The sequence below is a fragment of the Pseudorasbora parva genome, chromosome 23 (genome assembly GCF_024679245.1).
Source record: "Pseudorasbora parva isolate DD20220531a chromosome 23, ASM2467924v1, whole genome shotgun sequence".
NCBI classification, from domain to species: domain Eukaryota; kingdom Metazoa; phylum Chordata; class Actinopteri; order Cypriniformes; family Gobionidae; genus Pseudorasbora; species Pseudorasbora parva.
Genome location: NC_090194.1, coordinates 10,318,206 through 10,331,353, shown reverse-complemented (window position 1 = coordinate 10,331,353; position 13,148 = coordinate 10,318,206). Strand labels below are relative to the sequence as shown.

General features: G+C 39.5%; 1 protein-coding gene across 7 annotated transcripts; it reads left to right on the top strand.

The window, feature by feature from the left end:
- The first annotated feature begins 340 nt into the window (after window positions 1-340).
- LOC137062324 (putative uncharacterized protein DDB_G0271606) lies at window positions 341-12,848 on the top strand. 7 transcript variants are annotated; one of them, XM_067433197.1, is made up of 7 exons: window positions 2,609-3,148; window positions 3,467-3,666; window positions 4,825-4,912; window positions 6,697-9,534; window positions 9,801-9,875; window positions 10,286-10,330; window positions 11,791-12,847. In XM_067433197.1, exons 4-7 carry the CDS (start codon window positions 6,761-6,763, stop codon window positions 12,323-12,325), a joined length of 3,429 nt encoding a protein of 1,142 aa, XP_067289298.1. In that variant the 5' UTR covers window positions 2,609-3,148; window positions 3,467-3,666; window positions 4,825-4,912; window positions 6,697-6,760; the 3' UTR covers window positions 12,326-12,847. The 7 variants fall into 7 exon arrangements, with proteins under 7 accessions (XP_067289294.1, XP_067289295.1, XP_067289298.1 ...); XM_067433196.1 differs by lacking the exon at window positions 4,825-4,912 and having other exon boundaries at window positions 3,503-3,666; window positions 11,791-12,848; XM_067433195.1 differs by lacking the exon at window positions 4,825-4,912 and having other exon boundaries at window positions 11,791-12,848.
- Window positions 12,849-13,148: the final 300 nt, after the last annotated feature.

Here is a 13,148-nt window from a genome sequence, read left to right as displayed (position 1 = left end):
CCTCCTCTTAATAGTGTTATTCCACAGCCGGCGATCTGTTCATGATCTATGCCAACATCGGGACCAGTCCTGGTCTATCACAAGGTGAGATCTTCATCAATGAATAAAGAAGGACCATTTGAATTCTAAATCATACAAAAAAAGACCAAAAGCTTCAAAGAGAGCAGGTGTATATAATTAAAGTAAAGCTAATAATGAGAATCAAAATACACCCCAGATCATTTATTATAGCTTATAAAGTTTGCCCCTATTTGGGTGTGAGCAAAACGTATTTTTGTGTGTGTCCCTTTAAATGCAAATGAGCTGCTGCACCCCGCCCCTTCCAGGCTCCTTTAGACTTTGGATACAATGTCAACAACAAAACGGATCTTACTCAACCAAAATGTCAGAAATAATCAGTTGTGCAGCCTTATATGTTTGAACCAGAGTCGGACACGGAAGAGTTTGCAACTTTTAGACTGTACCTGGACGTTTCTGAAGGGTCAGTGGATACATTTACGTAACATTTCTTGTGGTAGAATTAGTTGATTAAACTCAATGACTAGCATGTACCGTCATGTTAATCTATAAATTGTTGTATAGGTGCTTGTGTGGGAATGTAACACGTCCGTCACTTAACTTTACAGTGCATAGTAAATGTGCGTTTATGAATTACGCAGACGGTGAGAGTTTTCGGGATAAAACTAATGACATAGCTCTCTCTGTGAATACAGTCAGAGCTATCAAGCATTCTAGAAAGCTTTCAGAAAGGACATTTGCAAACATTCACAAAATATGAAGATACAATGATATTATCTATCATCTTTGACCATGGTGGCCCTGCATATTCTAGATTTTAATATTATCAAACACAACAGAATCTTTGAAAATGATAAATTACTGTGGGGTTTAGTGAATTACATTTGACTGCGTGATCTGCAGAATCTCTGGTCATCTTGTTGTTAAATGGTGACATCTAGTGTTGAGTTTTTGAATTCTGAACATGCAGTGAAATAATATCTCTAAACAGACACATTTTAGCATTTATAATAAGCTACAATAATTTTAAAAAATGCTATAGATTATAGATATAGAAAATAACAAGAGCTAAATTATGGACCTCCTTTTTGACCTTAACTTTGAGAACTTTTAACACATTTTGAGATTGTCAAGTAGAAATTGTTTGATCTGACTAGTTTAAAGGTGCACTAGTATTTATGCAGTAAAATATCAACAAAACAAAAAAACACCAGGCTAGTGTTATATATTTTGTTCAGTTCAATCTTACAATGTCCCAAATATTTCCAACTATTTGTAAATTGTGAGAAAATTGCTATTTTAACCAAGAAGCCGGGATGTCTGAGGGAGTCGCCCTTCAAATGCGTCATATCTGAGGTAACCTCAGTTTTATTTTGTTGAAACACTTTACTCTTAGCAGTGTGCAACAAGTGTCACAGCAGCTGCTGAGCGAACGCACAGAATAACGTCATAACATCATTTTAAACACACAAATGTATCTAATATGATAAACAGAGCTGCATTACCTCATAGGCCTACTCATGACCAGAAAAGCAGAAATGGCGCCCGCGACTGTGTCCCTTCATAATAAAAGTCCCGCTGCTCGCGAGCCGTGTGTTTGCATAACACTCACTCCAGCGGCCATGCTTAGCTCCCTCAACATTCGGTTCTGCTCTGCTTCACACTACAGTAACGTTAATAATCACATTCATAAACATGGTTTTTGCCCGAGTCCTATTCCGATTCTTTTCCACCGGCTGTGAGGTGAAGACCACGTCCCACTATTCCGTGCTCAAATTTGGCATTATCAAACTACGCCTTTGTTTTGAATATAGGCGCCCTCTAGCGGACGGAAACGTTAATAGTGTAGCTTTAAACTAGTCTAAACTAACATTTAAAAGAATATGATGTGAATCTCTCATAATCTGTAGAAATCTGATCATGCCCACAATCCGGTTGTTAAGGCTGACGTTACGTAGCAGCGCTTCCGGGTCCAAACTTTCTATCTTACTATCTTATACCACAATAAAAACTACAAACGGTCCTAATATACACACACAAAATACTACAAAAAAGTTATAATAATAACCTTTTTCTCCAAACCAAAATTCCAGATGGCCAGACAGTGATTCGTCTTTTATAAATCGTTAAAATATTAATGTCTGTACCACTGTGACCAGTTGTTGTGTAGACTGTAAGTATTTAAAATGTTTAACTTTTTTAAAGAAATGGCGTTCCTTACGTCACGACTTAACATTCGGATAACATGAATTTTAAATGATTTATGCAATTCCTTTCCTAAAGCAGTTTTAAAACAATATAAATCACATTGCATTACACAGAAGACAGATTAAATCCAAACTTCCCCATGATAACATCAATTTTATTTCATATCAGTTATTTTTGCTATTTAATTTGCTTTTCCCTACCTACAGCAGTTTTAAAATAAATATTAATTATATACATCATATAATAATTTCATTTCATGTAAAAAATTCAAACATCCCTTAACTACATCCATCAATCTGCTTTTCTATTATGTTGGTAATTTTCAAACGGCCCCTTGGCATGCAGAACCTCTCTCTCTCTCTCTCTCTCTCTCTCTCTCTCTCTCTCTCGCTCTCGTTCTCTTTCTATCTCGATTTCTCTCCCCACCCTGCCTAATTCCAGCTGAATTTAGGATGCCTTTGACCCAGCACTGGATATGCATATGTGAAAGAGGGTGAGACAGCGAGAGAGGGTCAGGGACAGACAGGAAGAGTGACTCAGAGTGTGTGAGGGAGAGAAACAGAGAGAGTGCGCAAGGCTGAGGACATAGATCAATGCATCTTTGTGCTTGCTGCCTCAGCAAGTGAAGGTGAGAGCAAATCAAAACAAATGAAAAGCAGACGCCTCTGGAGAGAAGCAAACAGCCTCCAATCAGCCTCTGAGGGAGGGTGATTACTGTCTGCGGAGAGCTAAAGGAGTGACTGTCAAGGCAGGTGCTGTTTGAACACAAGCTTATGTGCGGATTTGAGTCATCTAGCTTAGAGTCTCTTCACTGCACCCACTTACTGGACAACAAGACCTCTTGTGGATACTGAAACCTACAGAAAAATGCCTGCAACATGCCAGGAAGCTCTGAGGTTTGGGTCTCAGGATGTAACTGAAGGTAGGCGCTTGTGTGTGTACAAAATAAAAGTCTATTGTTTGTGTTGTGGTCTTTATCTCATTTCTGCACAATTTAACATTGCTACTGATTAAAACCGATTAGTTTTTGTGCGGGAGCCGTGGCCTAGCGGTTAGCGCATGAGCCGTGGCGCTCATGTAAACGACACAAGTTTGAATCCTGCCCGCAACATTTCCTGATCCCATTCCCCTGTTTTTCTCGCTGTCTTTTGTGTGTACCTGCAATAAAAGGCTGCATGATTGTTGATTTCTGAAGGAAAGACTGTGAGTCTTGTGCTTCATAGACTCCAATCTTTCCTAGACTGACTTCAGGCTGTTTTCATGTGTGGTGCCACAGCCTGGTGCCACCCAGAGGGGTCAGCTTGACATCCACAACAGAACATCAAGAAAGAGAGATGCTAGGGGGAATGAACAACAAGATGATCTGAAATGTTTGCACATTCAAGGCTGGGGGCTGAGGGAATGTGTGTGTGTGTTCGCTGGAAATGTGATGGTGAAACAGTAAGTGATGACGGAAAGTGACGAGGTTTGGCTCACAGTATAGTTTATTGTGATACTTCAAAGTCCCATGATTCTATATATTCATTTCATGACGATATATGTGACCTTAGACACAAAACCAGTCATAAGTCGCACAGGTATATTTGTGGCAATAGCCAACAATACATTGTATGGGTCAAAATTATTGTTTTTTCTTTTATGCCAAAAAATGTTAGTGTATTAAGTAAATAATATGTTCCATGAATATATTTTGTAAATTTCCTATTTTGTAAAATGTATTATTAGGAGAAATGTGCATAGGTAATGTCTTCATTTGGACAACTTAAATTCGATTTTCACAATATTTCGATTTTTTTATTTTCAAATAGTTGTATCTCAGCCAAATATTGTCTTAACATATAGTGTTATTTTATACAATTGAAATAATATTTTTATATTTATTCAGCTTGCACATGATGTATAAATCTCAATTTAAAAGAAATGTACCCTTATGACTGGTTTTGTAGCAGGGTCACATATTTTAAAAGTACATACATGCTTGTTTTTTCTATCATGGAGCAAAGCTTTCCATTTTTTGTATTGTTTTACCCTGAGCTAATGATATTTTCATCCCAAATGTTCACAAACCCTTCTGATTATTAAACTTTAATTCATTCTAAACTACTGTCCACACACTTAATCAAGATAGTGAAGTAAAAAATTGAGTGACTGCAAATGTATTATATATATATATATATATATATATATATATATATATATATATATATATATATATATATATATATATATATATATATATATATATATGTGTATATATATATATATATATATGTATATATATATATATATATATATATATATATATATATATATATATATATATATCCAACCAAGTGCAATAATGTGTTTGTTTGTTTTTGAAAGCATTTATATTAATACATTAATACACATTACACTAGTACATTACATTGAGTTGGTCTCCACATAGGTGATTTCCTTTTGTACTTTCTTTTTGAGGACATTTGGTTCCTAAAATGTACGCAAAACGTACCACACACACACACAGACATTTTATAACAGCCACTTATTAGAGTGGTTCATTAGAAAATTTACTGTCAGTCGCTGATTAACACCCTCTTTGTCATGCGAATTATCAAGGTGCCCAAGGTGGGTTGAATGAGAAAGAGGGCAGCCGAGCCTGGCTGGCGGGGGTCCAGGTGTAGCAGCGGAAAAGAGAGAGAGTCAGGTCAGAGCAGAACAAAACGTTTGTCAGTGTGTGAAATATTTAATTAGTCACACACGCACACACACACTCATGTTGACACAGTTTAACTCAGAGCAAACAGACCACAGTTTCTCTGTTTCTGTAAACTGTGCATATTCATTTTTTGAATATAGTTAGATCAGAGGTAATGAAATCTGAGCATGGTACAGCGCCCTTGTACTCTCTTTCTCTCTGTTTGATATCACTCTGTTCTTTTGATTTCACCCTGTTCTCTCTCATCTTTTTGCTTACTCTTTCCAAATTTGATTCAGCTGGCTTAGGCAGGGAGGTCTTTTGTACGTTCTATTATCAGGTCTTGTGCTCTGAAAGAGTCATTATTAAAGCATTGCATGAGTTTTTTTTTTTTTTTTTTTGCTTTTGCACCTTATAATAAATTGCACCCCAATTTTGCATTTTCATCGAACGTCTTGATATAATGTATTCATTTCAAAACTAACTGCAGGCGGTAGCAGATGGTTGAGAGTTTGCAGTTTTTGTATGTGGGTCATTGTCAGAAAACAGTCCCCATGACTGACTAACGATATAATTTACAGATTACTGAACTTAGTTGCATTTTCGGATGGATTTGACTCAGAAAAGCGTGTAATGCAAGTCAGGTTTGCACTACAGATTTTTCCTAAAATACTTTCTTGCTTGTTCCGTTTTTGTAGGGCGTATCTTAAAGGGTTAGTTCATCCAAAAATGAAAATGATGTAATTAATTACTTTACCCTCATATCCTTGAGATAAGACCATAAGACCTCCGTTCATGTTCAGAACACAAATTAAGATATTTTTGATGAAATCCGAGAACTCTCTGACCCCTCCATAGACAGCAATTTAATTAACACTTGCAATGTTCAGAAAGGTAGTAAAAACCTGGCGTAGCTCTGACGTTATTTGAAGCACTTTACTATATTTACTGCGTCAACAGCGTAGGAGACTAACACGGATGTGAAGAAATTGTTTAATAAAGTTGTAAAAACGTTAAACAGTCCATATGACTACAGTGGTTCAACCTTAATTTTATGAAGCGACAAGAATACTTTTTGTGCACAAAAATAAACTTGTCTGTGTCAGTCTCATACGCAGTTTATGTTGGTCAGCTCCTGCGTCAGCATCACGCGCATGTGTCGTGGTGCTCACGTGATCAGCGTCGGCCAATGGTAAGCCACGTACTGACGTAGCTCTGATGTAACTCAGAAGCACTGTATATACTACGTCAACAGCGTAGGAGACTGACACAGATGTGAAGAAATTGTTTAATAAAGTCACTATTTTTGTTAGTTTTTTGTGCACAAAAAGTATTCTCGTCGCTTCATAAAATTAGGATTGAGCCACCGTTAGTCACATGGATGATTTTAACGTTGTTTTTACTACCTTTCTGGACCTTGAAAGTGTTTATTAAATTGCTGTCTACCGAGGGGTCAGAGAGCTCTCGGATTTCATCAGAAATATCTTAATTTGTGCCCCAAAGAAGAACGAAGTACTTATGTGTTGGGAAGGACATTGGGGTGAGGAATTAATGACACAATTTTCATTTTGGGTGAACTAAGACTTTAATGCATTTCTGAGATAAAGTAACGACATAACATAATTGAAGAATTTCTAGATGTGAAAGCAAACAAACAAACAAAAATGATTTTCTGAGTATGACTCACGTATCAGGTTTTTTGTAGTCCAAAATAAAATGCATTATTATTCACCTTTTGTCTGCTTTTTTCAGTCTATTTACTTTCAAGAGTTCTCTTTCTCCTTCCACCTTAGGTGCACCATAGTGGTCAAATGCATTGATTTCTACTCAAGTCTGCCTGGACCAGTTATACCTGAGATGGGTAGACGGGCAGCTGATCACACCACTCCGGTGCCAGTTCTCGGGGAGCCCGCCCTTGTGGGGACACGCGTCTGGAGGACCGTGGCAAATGGGACCAGTAGTATGGCGGCCCTCACACTGACCCATCACTGTAACGTCGGTGTTCAGACGTCACCTGCAATGAGAAACAACCAACTACATCTGGACGGAAAACATAGGGACACTTGTAGCAATCAATCAGAAAAAACAGTGATCATGCCACCAAATGGCCACATCTTAAACGAGGCTGGTAAAAAGGAGGATAACAGGAAAGAAAAAACAAGAAGTATCATCATTAAACGAAGAAGTCTGGAGACTAAAATGAAAAAGGGTGTGACCTTTGAGGGGCTGGAGAGGGATATTTGCAAAAGCATCAGGGAAGAAGTGCAATGCCATAACCGTCAGATCAGAACAAGTCCTCCGTTAAGAGGTGTGGCTAACGGCCGGTTAAAACCGAGACGGAATTGTCATTTCACCAATGGGAGTGTGGTTGACTCTGAGGTAATGGGTGGGATCAGCAGCGACATCAGTGAAGGTGAGGAGTCTTCCACCAGACAGAAAAAAACGTTACCTCTGCGTTCGCCTCCTCACAGACCTCCCGTAAACATCTGCAGTGCATGCGGAGGAAAGCAGAATCCGGCAACTCCTGGACTCCACAGCCAATCCAGGACGATTACGCCGCCAACTTCCGCAAGTTGTCTAGGACTCCAGTCGAGAAATGCATCCCTTGTTTACCCTGGGAGGGACGTGCAGAAATACACGCAGATAGAAAGGCACACCGACCGCGGCGTTACACAGTCAGAGCAGCACCCTATGAGCCCTAACCTTCATTCTTATCTCAACATGAATATAAACAAGGAATGGCCATTATCTCTGCTGCCTGCTCAGCAGAGTGAGGCATCAAACCTCACTAATCATCACACAGTCAAGAGGGAATCTAGTGCTGACACACACATTAATCATACCGGTCGCTCATCATCTCTAAATACACACACGCTCACTGTTACCGTGAAAGAGGATAGAGCTTCGACAAAGGTCGTAAACACACTCTTGAACGCTCCCAAACCTCAGAACTCTTGTCCCCGCAGACCTGTGTCTGTTAACCCTCCCCAAACACACAAAAACAGCCCAACTGAGAAGCTAGCGGCCACACAGGTGACAAGTATGCAAACACATGCAAACACCCACTTTAGGTCTTCTCAGCAGCCAAACCCTGATGAGAAACGGTCAAATCAAGAAAACCAAGTTGCACCTACACACTCAGAGACCACCCAGCCACAAAATAAAACACACATCAAACCTTTGCAAACTACTTTGAAACAACTGATATTGCCCCAACCTAGCACGCCACAGAACTCCAAACCTCAAAGCGCTGATTGCTCACGGTTGAGTCAGACAAGTACACTTTCTAAACCTCCTACCTGTTTTCATTTACATTCAGATGTTAAGCACCAAACTAAGGTGCAGAGTTGTGTGAATGAAGGTGTCATATCCCCCACCGCTTCACAAATTCACAGACCGGTTCAATTCCCTAATGGATTAGAGTCCAAGTTTGACACGCACACTAAACCATCAATGTGCTCACACACAAATTTTGGCATTAAACCTCGAAGCGGGACGCAAATCTGTGCTGACACAGAGTCAGAATCCTCACCCTCAGATTCACGTTTGCATTTTGCGCTGGTGACACACACACACAAACTCTCAGGGCCTCACTGTGAATCACGTCACGCGTCAGTACACACCGGCACTCTCGCGCCCGCCGACACGCACAAGCAAGCTTCCCACACATCCACGCGGCGAACAAACACCAGTGGAACATCACTGCAGGGTATATCCGCACACAAAGACGCACTGTCACATCCTTATCGTGAGTCAAAAAGCCAAAATGACACTCGCTTGTTTTCACATGCCCCAAATATGTCAACCCATCACAAAGCAACACTTACGACACAAACAATCAAACATCAGAACCTCTCAAATGCATTTACCACCACTCAGACTGAGGTGAAGGTGCAATCGTACACCAAAGAACGTTCTCAAACTAGCCCGGGGGTCAGAGCAGCCTCGCACGCATTGTGTGTTCATTCAAAAACGTCACGTAGACAGACAGAGCCTACGGTTCTCAGACGCTCTGTCCTGAATCAGCTTAATAATGACACTCTTGAGTCCTCATTACTAGCCATCGCTTCCACCAGGGCTTTTCCTCAAGCTAAAACACTCAATGGGAATGAGTTTAAGTCTTGGAGTGACACAGAGTCAAAGAAACAAACTGAAATGAAGGCACCGGAACGTCAAATAAATGGCTCGCAACACTCGCTTCACCCTCCAAACAAGCCACCTCCCTCTGTGACCCCTGCTTGTCGGCCTCCCAAACCTTCCTCTGCACCTCCACAAGCGCCAACTTTTAAATTCATAGTGGGGAGCAATGAAAACAGAGGCCTGAATGTGGCCTCTAACCGGAACTCACCTCTGGCACCCTCAGGCACTTTGCCCAAGCAGCACTCACAAAATAACTCAAAAACACATTCTGAAGCAATTGTGTCTGTGCAAAAAGAACACGTTTCCCCAATGCACGAACACCCGGCTTCTGCGGTCCGGCTGCTGCCAGCATCGCCTCACTGTGGCAGCCCACGGGACCCTAAACATAGATTAGACATGGTAGAGGCGAGTCTGCAATCCAACAAGGAAAGAGTCACAACTCTTCTCAACTGCATCCAGGACCTGGAGATGAGCCACGCACTCAGCAAAGGGTGAGAGACGGAGTTATTCAAAGATTAGCAGATAATAGACACGTGTGACTGGCGTGCTGGATGTGTTAAAGTTAATTGTGAGAAATTTTCAGAGCGGAGCTGCAGGAAAAGAAGGTAGTCGGGGTTTAATTTGATGTACATTTGGTTTTATCTCCAAGCGTAGGTCAATAAGGGCTGTAAATTTATGGATGTGAGTGCAAGGCCAAAGTCATACTAAAACAACACTTTCTAAAATCTTTCTCCTTACCTGTTTGTGATTTATGTAGTCGGCGATGTTTTCGGACTGGCCAAGATCTTAGTGACTGTTCCACCTGTCAGAAGACTGCATGTGCTGTCTACAGGTGAGAGCGCCAAGTGAGACTAGCAATCATTTTAAAGGGATATGCTGCATTCACGCCATGACGTAATTACCGTAATTCCGAGATGACAACACATGATGTTCTACTCCGAGATGTCCGCGTCGTCAAACTACGAATTACGCATTTCTATGAAAACACTATCAACTTCTAAATGAATCACATGATACATATAGGAGCACTCAATGAGCACGTGAACGCTTTTAACAAGTTAAAATCTCATAATTCTGTTAATTATGACATGGTGTGAACACACCTATAGTTCGCCCAAAATTGAAATTTCTGTCATCCTTTACTGTAGCGTTGTTTTTTGTTTGTTTTTTTCGTCCATACAAGTGAATGGGGTCCAGTGTTGTTTGGACCCCAACGTTCTTATTTTATCTTCTTTTGTGAAGGAATGTCACAAGAAGAAATGTCATACAGGCTTGGAATGATATATGGTGAGTAAATCATGACAGAATTTTACATTTTGAGTGAACTCTCTTTAAAGGGTTAGTTCACCCAAAAATGAAAATTCTGTCATTAATTACTTACCCTCATGTTGTTTGACACCCATAAGAACTTTGTTCATCCTCAGAATACAAATGAAGATATTTTTGTTGAAATCTGATGGCTCAGAAAGGCCTTCATTGACACCAATGTCATTTCCTCTCTCAAGACCGATAAAAGGTACTAAAGACGTCGTTACAAAGTCCATCTCACTACAGTGTCTCTACAATAATTTTATGAAGTGACGAGAATAGATTTTGTGTTCTTGTCTTTCGTGTGGGCCTATGACGTGAACTCACGAAGCACCACGACGCACAAGCAGAGGAAGATGCGCTTTGTTGAATTCTACTTTGATTGTGCTTTAGGTCTTAGCATAGTGCTTAATATTGTGCTAAAGTGTGCATTTCCTGGATGCCCGAACCATGAGAAATGCCACATTCTCGCGCATGCGTCTTAGTGCTTCTCTACGTAGTGCACGTCAGAGGTGTTTTTGCACACAAAAACTATTCTCGTTGCTTTATAAAATGATTGCAGAACCACTGTAGTGAGATGACTTTGTAGCAACGTCTTTAGTGTCTTTTATGGGTCTTGAGAGAGGAAATGTCACTGCGGCCAATGGAGGCCTTTCTGAGCCATTGGATTTCAAAAAAAATATCTTAATTTGTGTTCCAAAGATGAACAAAGGTATTATGGAACGACATGAGGGTGAGTAATTAATGACAGAATTTTCATTTTTGGGTGAACTAACCCTTGAAGCATGAACTTTTGATTGTCTTCTAGTTCAATTCAATTAACATTATATTTCTTCCCATAGATACCATTTTGTTAACACTATATTCTACAGTGTTCTTGTTACATTTGTTAAATGTTTTGCCGTCCTTCGGATGAGATGTTAAACTGAGGTCCTGATACTCTGTGGTCTTTAAAAAAATCTAAATAAAAAAATCTAAATAAAAATTATATATATATATATATATAGATATTATATATATATAATATCATTATTTATAATTTTATTATTTTTATTATGTTATATTAAATGTCAGTTTCCTCAAAAAGAATGAGGCAGCGCAACTTTTATCATTGATAATAATATGAAATTTTACCTGAGCACCATATCTGACGACTGGAGTAATGATGCTGAAAATTCGGCTTTGCTATTATAGGAATAAATTACATTTTGAAGAAAACCGATTTTAAATATCATTTCACAATATTACTGTTTTTACTTGATTTTTGATCAAAATAATTCGATACTTCTGTCAAAAACATCATACTTATTAACAAACTTTTGAACAGAAGTGTGAATTTATCTGATTCTGAGGGAAACAATAAATACGAACCATGAACTATTTCTGTTGCCCTACCTTTTCTCTTCTCTCTTTCCCACTGTTTTTACTCTTTGGGCTAGTGTGGAGTATGACTTCCGGCAACAGGAGAGAAGATTCAAGGAGCTCTTCCAGAGTCTGTGTCCACCAACACCAGAGAAGAGAGAAGGATATGAAGAATCTCTTTCTTTACTCGCCTTACTCATTCAGAATCACAAATTACACCAGCTAAATGCTAACATTATGTCCCAAAATCAGTCTGAGAGTCAAAATCAAAGTCAGCCTCAGATTATTTCTCAGATTCAGTGCCAAATCCAGGCTCAGTCTCAAATTCAAACTCATTCGCAGTCAGAGATTCAGTCACAGCCTCAGGCTCAGCCACAGATTATAACTCAAATTCAGCCTCCCTCACAGATTCGGTTTCAGCCTCAGATTCGGCCTCAGATTCGATCTCAGAATCCGATTATATCTCAGATTCAATCTCAGACTGAGATTATGCCTCCGATTCAGTCTCAGGCTCACCCCGAGAATCAGTGCCTGTTCAAGGCCAAAATCAAAAGGAAGAAATTATGCAGGAAGCTGTTTGGCTGGCTGCCACACAAAGTCCAAAGGAAATGATTACATCATGCCAAGTATCTGACTTTCATGCATGACTCTCAACCCTCTGGTATGCGGAGTCACAACTCCTTTTGTTCGTAATGCATTCTGAAGTCTGGCATATTCTGTGGAATGGAGCAATATTACATGGCATTCTGTGAACTACCAAGGACTTTAAATTATGAAACTAGTTTTCCTTGTCAAATGCAATTGTACAAGATTTACTTTAAAAATTCATTCTAAATTTCCTACAGTTGCAATGAACATTATGCTTGCCTTGACTTGATATGAAGGGTTTTGCACTTAAGATGCTTTTTTAGGACATGACATGATGAGGATGCACATCACTTCCTTTTTGATCTTCCAGATGGATATCATCTGTTAAAGCCAGAGGACTGTGATGGGACTGACATATGGAGTTTCAATGGCTGAATTTTAGCTAAATAAACCACAGAATCAAGGTTATGCAACAAAGATGAGTGTTTTGTCTCTTTTCTTGTAAATCAAGCCTCTCTTCCTACCCGCACATGCTCAAGCATACATAGGTGACTTTCACATGAAAGAACACAGTTGTTAACAGTGTTAATTGACTGTTTTTGTTTTAGCAAGAGTGTTTGCGGTAGCATGAATTTCCAGAAACTTATTTGAAGATACCCCACAAATCATTTATGATAATTTAGAGATTCATTTTTGAGTGGAATAAAAAACTTGATGTTTTTGTGCATGTCTCTTTAAATGCAAATTAGCTGCTGCTCTCCACCCAGTGGCTGCTCTTTGCGAAAGAGGGCGGATGCTTTAAATCTCATACCTCGGATACTCTGCCAAAGACGAACAAAAAATCGCT